Below are 9,201 nucleotides of genomic sequence, written 5' to 3' on the forward strand. Positions count from 1 at the left end.
AGCTCTTTTGTACAGTTAATCACCTCTCTCCAGCTCTGCTAATGAGTATTGTTCCTGTCAAGGAACCCAACCCCCCCCCCACACACACACACACACATCTATGGGGCCATGGTAGCTATAGAAACTGCTTAGTTACCCTGTGTCATGGTAACCCTAACTGGTGGAGGGCCACTGCACCTGCCTCCTTGTGTTCTCACTGGGTTAGGGAGGGGCTGGTGGATAAATATTTACCCTCTTGGGGAGTATGCGGCCTGGGCAGGGGAATGTAGGTAGGAAGGGATGGTGAGTCACCTTGCATGGTCACCATGGATACTGAGGGGAACAAGTGGCACAGGAGGAGAGAGACAATCAGTGCCACTAAAACCCCTCCATCATCCCCAGAGAGAGAGAGTCAGGGGATTGCTGTGCTGTGTGCCATTCTCCTCCAGTGTGATGGGGCACCGAAATCTAACTGGACCAAGTCATTTTCAGGGCAAATCACGTCAGAGGCTAAGTGAGAGATCATTTACAATAAGAGCTTCCAAAATAAACTGTTTTCCTCTATGAAGAGATGATGGGATTATAGACATAACGGGATAGAGGGCCTGGGGTACTGCTGTTTTGCTGTCCATCCCCGCTCTGTTTTCCACTTACTCAGCGGTAATATTACTCCAGCTGATCAGCAGGAGGCAGCACGTAAAGGGATGGAGGCCAACCACTCCGGTGATAGGCTCCGTGCGTCGCGTCATCTTTTATGGAGCCTTTACATTGTTTTGTCAACATGCGTCGTATATAAGCCGATAAGAGAAATATGCAATATGCCACCGAGCAGCAGAACAATATCTTAAATTACATAGCATATAGACCGCTGATATCTGCAATGCAATAAACGACCTACTATGATAATTAGTGCTGTCAGAAACGTTAATGTCTCAAATCATCTTTATTCTTGACCGATGAGAACGTTTGTTCAATATAAACATAAACCCACCGTGTCAGAGTAGCCTTATGATTGCCTGAGTACAGGCTATACATTTGTGTAGGCCTATTTGCGCCTTATGCGGGGTGTTTGACAATGTGTCGCCTGGCTCATGGTAACTGAATAACAGAAGTCTATAATAAACAATAATGACAGCGACTGCCGCTTATGTCGCGCTGCGCGCACTTACCTCGTTGCACGAGCGCAGGTCTCCGCTCGTGGACACCGATTGCCAAGCGCTGAGGATGAATAAAAGACAAAGACCCACACAGAATCTGTGCGAATGTTCCCTCATTCTCTCGTTTTAAAACACTCCGCGAGCGCTTCGGACCGTGGATAAAAGCATGAATATGTGTGTGAGTGAATTTGGTTATGGTGTCCCTGTCATGCATGCGCGCGCCTCTCTCCACCCACACCGCTAAGCTGCGCTCAGATCGTAGCTGACGTCACGGTTCTGGTCTGATAACGCACGGACGTTATCTTGAGTGGCAGTCACAGACAGATTTGACAGTGCCTTTTAATAAGCATACCATCGGTGTATGCCCAACGGTATCTTAAAACCTTTAAACAACAGACATGATGTATTTTTTTAGCTGCATTTAGATTTTTATTTTCAAAAGCTTTGTTCATTGGAGGCAGAGTATATAGGCACACTTTATTAGGAACACCTGTACACCTTCTCATGGTGGAGGTGGTGTAATGGTGTGGGGAATGTTTTCTAGCACATTTTGGGCCCGTTAATACCAATCAATCATCGCTTGAATGCCACAGCCTATTTGAGTATTGTTGCTGACCATGTGCACCCCTTCATGGCCACAATCTTCTAATGGCTACTTCCAGCATGATAATGCACCATGTCACGAAGCAAAAGTCGTCTCAAACTGGTTTCATGAACATGACAATGAGTTCAGTGTTCTTCAGTGGCCTTCCCAGTCACCGGATCTATAACTCCTCTCCAAATTCAGCAACAGATTAAAATCCTTCAGCTGCTAGTGTCATCACTGACACCTAAATGGTGCCATGTAGACCAGAAGGTCACGCAAATGTCACACAGACACACAGAGACACACACACAGAGAGACAGAGAGACACAGACACACACACAGACACACACACACACACACACACACACACACAGACACACAGACACACAGACACACAGACACACACACACACACACACACACACACACACACACACACACACACACACACACACACATTCTTGAGAATCCCCATCACCCTTTATCTCAAATTGCATTGAGTGTTTTTTCCATGGAGTGGAGGGTAGAGAATGCAGAAAAACTCTGTCTCACCTTTCCTGGCCTCTAAACCTGCTGTTCTATTGTTAAGTGCCTAACATTTGATTATGTGAAAGAGAAAGTGCCAGAGTTTAGATTAGTTATTAGGATCCCCATTAGGTGTTGCACATGCAACAGTGACTCTTCCTTTGGTCCACATATAACATAAAACACATGGCAGAGTACAGAACAGCTATAGACAGAACACTAATATGACTAGGACAACGTAAGGTTCTATCAAATTAAATGACGTAATACATTTATTAAGGTTAATATAAAATATACTTCTTACACACTATTTATATATACATATTCATATTATAATACACAGTAGGCTACAGTTAGATTTGATATTTAGAAAGAGGAGAGGTGCTGTGATGTTTTTTTGTAACCTCTGGTAGGAGTTGTCATTCCATGACAAGGCCATAACTGAGCCATGTGGTAACTCCATTTTTGGTTTGGGTACTGTGAGAAACCCATCGGGCGCGTCTGGTGGGGTATATATGTCTGTTTGAAGTGTTTGCAAATAGATTACACAAGTGGTGAGAAACTTTCAACACACAAATGTTTCTCAAATAGACAAGAATAGAAGTAGTCAATCTCTCCTCAACCCTAAGCCATTGTAAAAGTGTTAGTTTTATAGATGAACCGTAAAACACACACACACACACACACACACACACACACACACACACACACACACACACACACACACACACACACACACACACACACACACACACACACACACACACTCACACTCACACACTCACACACTCACACACACACATTGGGTGTCGATGGGACCAGAATGGACAGTTGCACATCCACGACAAGTATCACTTCATTGTAATTAGGCATACGTGAATTACAGTAGATCAGAATAGAGGAGCTTCTCACTCCGAACCAGCTGGTGGCAGCAATACTCTAGCAATGCCTTTCTGTTTGCACGAAAAATAAAAAAGAGACGTTCCGCTTGTGTTTAAGGAAATGACGCAATGCACAGGACCAAAACAGGAACTAAGCTGGCCACTTTACACAAAATAAACCACTGCTACCTGCAAATGATCTCGAGAATGCATGACAATTGTACTGTACACCGTCTTTATCTTATATATGACTACATGGGCCTGCTCAGTTGTTTTGCATATACTTTGACATAAACTTAACAACAGAGATACATTTTTTTTCTTGAAAGATCAAGTGGCTGGTTAGCTAGCTAGATGAGTTGAAATTGGCCAGCTACCATCCATATCTATGGGCTGAATATTACCATATATAGGCCTGGTGACTGCGTTTGGAGTTGCACGGTGCAGACCACCCCTGCGCCCGTGAAATGTAAACGATGACACGCTGTCGTCCCAGCATTACATGAGGTTGGAAGAGGACAGTCAACAGTCAAGTTCAGTTCACAGCATAACCAAAACACTAGCTAAACATGTCATCCGAACAAATAATTGCAATCGTCATGGATGACAAAACCTTCAAAGTTAACAAAAAAAAGTTGATTGAAAAAAGCGACTACTTCCGTGCATTGTACAGTTCTGGGATGCGGGAATCCAGAGAGGATTCCGTGCAGCTGCAAGGACTGAGTGTGCCCGGGTTGGAACTGGTCCTGGAGTTTATCAACACCTCCAAAGTGCAGGTTGTCAACGAGACACTAGAAGACTTGATCGAAACAGCCTCTTTCTTGCAAGTCACCTCAATCTTAAAAGTCCTCACGTCGGAAATCCGACAGGAGAACTGTGTGGAACTCTACAGCCTTTCCGAGGTATATGGAACACATGATCTTCGCAAAGCTTGCCTCAAATACATGAGCTGTCACTACCACCCGATGGTGCGAAGGCCCGAGTTCGGTAATTTACCTGCTGCCCTGCGCCACCAGGTAAGGGAGATGCGCATGAAAGGCACGGCCACTCTGGTCGCTATCGGAGATTTCACCTGCCTGGCCCTAGATCTGCCCGACCAGGACGAGCCCTGGTCCATGCTGAAGTATGGAGAGTTGGAGCAGCGCTGGAAGCCGCTCGCAAACAACCTGCCGTCAGACATGATCAATGTCAGAGGGTACGGCTCGGCCGTGTTGGACAACTATCTGTTTATTGTTGGTGGGTACCGGATGACCAGCCAGGAGATCTCAGCGGCTCACTGCTACAACCCATGTAGGAACGAGTGGAACCAGGTGGCGCCGCTGAACCAGAAGAGGTAGCCTCCTATTTAATAACCCTTGACCCTGTTCTCTTCACAATAATAAAAAAAGATAACCGCGTTATCCGTCCGTTTGTTGTTTTGAACTCCAACCATGAGGCCGGATGCCAAACCAACTACATGCGATGCATGGGAGGATGGTGGAGGTAGACGGGCTCATTGTAATGTATGGAATGCATTTCTACCTCCACCAGCCTCCCCTGATATGTGCCTGTTGTGTGTTATGTTATTAACATGTTTGTGTACATCTGACCCTCCTCCTGTCAGATCTAACTTTAAATTGCTATCCGTGAGAGGGAAGCTGTATGCCGTGGGAGGCCAGTGTCTGGGCACTGTGGAATGTTATAACCCGGAGCAGGACTGGTGGACCTGTGTGTCCTCCATGCCCGACCCCCTGGCCGAGTTCTCCGCCTGCGAGTGCCAGGGCATGATCTACGTCATGGGCGGCTACACAGCCAGAGGTGTGTGTGGTTAGTATTGAGAAGTGATGAACATTTATTTTTCAGCAGGGTCGAAAGAAATAGTTTAAAAATACACACACATGAACTGTAAACAATCGCATAACAGATTAAACCCTGTCATGGTGCCTTTGCGTTCCAACCATTGGGTCTCCATGATGAGTTTGTATTCATGTGTGTGTGTAACAGACAGGAACACCAGCGTCCTCTGCTACTGCCCTATCTCGGACACCTGGACAGTGTTCCGCGCCTGCCCCGCCCACGTGCGCAAGCAGCAGATGCTCTCGGTGGAAGATACCATCTACCTGGTGGGGGGGTACACCCATGAGCTGGAGCCGGGCCGGAGGCGGGCCAGTCAGACGGAGGACATGCTGACAGTGCAGTCCTACAACGTCACCACGGGGGAATGGCTCCAGCTGAAGGAGAACACCTCCAAGTCGGGCCTGAACCTCACCTGCACGCTGCACAACGACGGCATCTACATCATGAGCCGGGACGTCAGTCTGCCCACCAGTCTGGAGCACAGGGTCTTCCTCAAGTACAACATCTTCTCTGACGCCTGGGAGGCCTTCCGCCGCTTCCCGGCGCTGGGCCAGAACATGCTGCTCTGCTCCCTCTACCTCCCCAGTGTCCTATGAGGGCCGGTGATGGAGGATGAGCTGGACTAACGCTAGTAGAGATGGTTCAGTCCGCACCGTACTGTAGTTCAGTACTGTATGTCAGAAGGGGCTTGTCTGTCCTTGTAGAGATTACATGGCAGCCAGGGGAGGAGGCTGGTGGAGGCAGACATCTGAGGACGATGAGCCCGTCCTCCGATTTCTACCTCTACCAGCCTCCAATGATGGCAGCAATGAGGAGAAGTGGGTACAGCGTCAAGTTGGTAGCCAGAGAATGCCTGGTGCCTGATTGTGGAACAGTATGATAGATACAGGTTGAAGTTTTAAACATTATTTAAACAGCTACAGATGTTATGAAATAACTACAAAGCTGCAGTCATAAAGAGCAACAGTGTCGCTATAACAACGTCGTGATCCATTTGAGGGTGTTTTGAGTAGTACTCAAAGCCGGGTCACGTCCAAAACATTCCTTATGTTTACATTGCAAAGAAAATATGAGCGATTTTGCAAAAATGTTCACTACAAACCTTAAATGCTTAAAATGCACATTATTTAAGAATTAATACATGAATATGTACCAGTATATGTCATATTGGATGTTGATGAAGATTGTTTACAAGACATGGCTTTGGTTTTACAATTCCAGTTTTGTGTTGGGAGATTTAAAAACTAAAATGAAATGCTTTATGTCTTAAATGTTGAATTGAGGATAGAAATATTGGGGGACAGATGAAATTGGAGAGTTTATTAATTAGGTTTCATTTAATTTTTCAAAAACATTTGCAAAGGTAAAGTACAGTTCCATGAAATGGAAAATGAAAATGTGCCTTCTCTGCCAAGTTTGGGATTTTGTATAGACGAAGCACAAATGCAAGAGTTAAATTGTGAGTGACCGACCAAAACTGCTGTGCTTCTTTTTCCCTGATGAATAATCAGGAGGGTATTGTCACTAGTACTTTGAGAACAAATTGAAAAAGTGTACGATAAGACTACTGTCCAGAGTGCCAGGTGAGATGAGGTTTGGGGTGATTCAAAACTCTGTGGAGATCAGATAGCACTTATTAATGCAGTTCTGTCTACTGTTAATTAAACTATATAATTTTGCATTTTGTCCGCCTGTTTCAAAGACTTTATGGAGTTGATGGATATTGTTTTGTCCCTCCCTCGTGTTACAATAAAGAAAATCTTCAGGGGTGTTTCTTGTCAGTTTGTTTTATTGCAGAGAAGATGGCCATGTTGTTTACAGCAACATAAGCTGTGCATTGACCTGACTCTTATTCAATCAAGACAAGCCTTTACTTCATGTGCTTATGATGTTTCTTTGACCTTGTGTTTTTCATTTAGTACTCAAACTGGGGGAAAGAAACACCTTTGGAAATATATGAGGGTTTATATTACCTTATTAATCACTAACAATAATTTCAAATGTAACAAACACAAACACTGTGGGTATGGTATGTGAGATAAGAAATTGGCACTATTTACATATGTTATTGTTACCAGGGATACTCTTAGATGTGCCTGTTTTTGGAACTAGTTAGGTAGGTCTTGAAAATGAAGCCACACAAAGCAATGTAAGTCATTAAGCTATGAATGTCTCGATCTGCGCTGTCTCTGTGGTCTTTGGTCTCTGTGGTCCCTCAAATCCTGGTAGCGTGATCTCTCTTCCCTTCTACAAGTGGAACTGGAGTCCTTTGAATTATCTTCACAGAGGATGTCAACATCGACAGAGAGGACAAACTGCTCATACGCTGTGTAATCACTGATATTGCACCTTCCCAGTATATCGACTGCATTGTCTGTCCACATGACTGGGGAGAAGGCCCTTTTAAACTCATTGCCTCCATAGTTCACGGGGGTCCACTCCTCCCCTGGGGGTTTTGGCACAAATGACCCGTCACAGAGCATCCAGTCTGGGATACAGCTCCCTCTGTCTCCCTGGGAGCCCAGATGCTGGTCCTCTGCTACAGGCTGTATGATCAAGGGAGAAGAGGAATGTTCCAGAGAGAATCTTCTGTCCCTGGGCAGTATTCTGGAGCTGTAGTCCAGCTGGGGGGTTGGTTTGGAGTGGGGGCGGTAGTCTAAGGGCAGAGAGGCTATGTGTAGGTGGACCAGGTGGAGGAGACCCGGGGCGTAGGGATGAACCGTGAGGCGGTAGTGGAGATGTGGGATGCTGAGGGCCACACTCTGCAGGTTGGGTTTGGTCAGACACTTGTTCTCTGTGTTAGTGAGGCGTGCGGTCACTGTGTATGTCTGAAAGGTCAGAGTATCCTCCTTAACAACATCTGCACAACGATGAAAACATTTAAGTTAATAAACCAATTCAGTGATTTCAGGCTATTTAGATGCTCTATTTCACAATGTACATTTTCAAAAATATTTTACCTGATAGGTTGAGAGCAGGATCATTGGTTGCATAGTATGTCAGCTTCATGAGATATCTCTCTGTGTAGGGTTGGCATTCCTCCATGTCTCGCAGTCAAATGAACCATATTTGAACAAATACAAAATGTGTAAAATCTGTTTGGAATGTCTCTATGGAAACAACATTTTTGATTGCATTCCTTATCTACTTTGGAATGTGTCTGTATTGTGACATTCGTGAAATTGTACAATTCTACATGCAATGCACTACAAGATGTAAACACTAACAGGACATGAAGTGGTGAAAATCGCCAGAAGGTGTCAGTATATCCCTGTCTGGGTTTATAGATTTGCACAACAGTTCTCTTCAGTTGCAATGTTTCCTAAAGCAATCCTAATGGCAGAAGAGAGGTCCTACTCAAACAAAACACTTTCCAGGATGAATGAAAAATAACATTCTTCATGTAAAGTGTGAAATGATGTTTCACCAAGTATGAAGACATTTATTCTGTCTCAATGTATTTCAAATATTTGTTTGTGTAGATGAATCCCAACACAAGAGGAATTTGTCCTGCTACCACATTCAGGTGGAGTTCAAGGTCCAACAAGTTGTAAAAATGTATCAAAAAATAAACCAATATTCTATTACACTGACTGAGAGAGGTGCTAAGAATTCTTATCAGCTGACAGTTGGTTTAGATAAGGGGGGTGTAAGTCTCACGCTGAGTTTGTTTTTTAATTCATAAGCCTGATTGAAGAGAGCTAGTGGAAATCAATGCTGGACATAAGTGACTGCATCGATCTCTTTTTGGTGCAAATCACTCCAATCACAGACACCACCCCAGCAGGGGAGATAGGAGACACTGAGGAACCACGGGACCTAAAGGGCAAAGCTCAGGAAGACACACACAGCTAAAAGAGGACCTACCATCTCTACTAGTTGACTCCATTCTAATATTATGTTCAATCATAAAGGTGCTTTAGATTGGTATTGTAGGTCAAGGGTAGGTAAGGGAGTCACAATGGGAGCCCGGGCAGACCCAGTAAGCATCTATTCATTTGCGTTGGAACTGGCCATATGTGAGTCTTGTGTGGAGGGCGATAATAGGAAGACTGTGGACTGACACTGTTGTCTAGCTATTTATGTGTGTTTTCCACAGAGCATTAAGCCAAATGTGGGTGACGTGTGCTGAGACAATGAGAAGTGCCTTGTTTGTGAGTGTGTGTACTGAGTGTGATGGAAAGAAGGCTTGAGGGGAGGGGTGTATTGAGTGTGATGGAAAGAGGGCTTGAGGGGTG

General features: G+C 44.9%; 2 protein-coding genes across 2 annotated transcripts in view; one reads left to right on the forward strand and one right to left on the reverse strand.

Annotated features, from left to right (window-relative positions):
• Nucleotides 1-1,262, reverse strand: part of LOC310820350 (endosome/lysosome-associated apoptosis and autophagy regulator family member 2-like) — an 8,791-nt gene extending 7,529 nt beyond the window's left edge. The window contains exon 1 of the mRNA XM_083691934.1: nt 1,149-1,262. Coding sequence (XP_083548060.1) covers nt 1,149-1,253 — 105 coding nt within the window. The 5' untranslated portion in view covers nt 1,254-1,262. The remainder of the gene's footprint in view (nt 1-1,148) is intronic.
• A 2,071-nt stretch (nt 1,263-3,333) lies between these two features.
• klhl42 (kelch-like family, member 42) lies at nt 3,334-6,724 on the forward strand. The gene is made up of 3 exons (XM_083691719.1): nt 3,334-4,460; nt 4,731-4,924; nt 5,111-6,724. Exons 1-3 carry the CDS (start codon nt 3,697-3,699, stop codon nt 5,557-5,559), a joined length of 1,407 nt encoding a protein of 468 aa, XP_083547845.1. The 5' UTR covers nt 3,334-3,696; the 3' UTR covers nt 5,560-6,724.
• Nucleotides 6,725-9,201: the final 2,477 nt, after the last annotated feature.

This window comes from Argentina silus (genome assembly GCF_951799395.1).
Source record: "Argentina silus genome assembly, chromosome: 20".
NCBI classification, from domain to species: domain Eukaryota; kingdom Metazoa; phylum Chordata; class Actinopteri; order Argentiniformes; family Argentinidae; genus Argentina; species Argentina silus.

What these genes read in the sequence shown, in the direction of transcription:
- klhl42 (XM_083691719.1), top strand. Translation starts at nt 3,697, where the DNA reads ATGTCATCCGAACAAATAATTGCAATCGTCATGGATGACAAAACCTTC. An exon ending in GCGCCGCTGAACCAGAAGAG is followed by an intron (nt 4,461 to 4,730) that starts GTAGCCTCCTAT and finishes TCCTCCTGTCAG; the next exon opens with ATCTAACTTTAAATTGCTAT. An exon ending in GGGCGGCTACACAGCCAGAG is followed by an intron (nt 4,925 to 5,110) that starts GTGTGTGTGGTT and finishes TGTGTGTAACAG; the next exon opens with ACAGGAACACCAGCGTCCTC.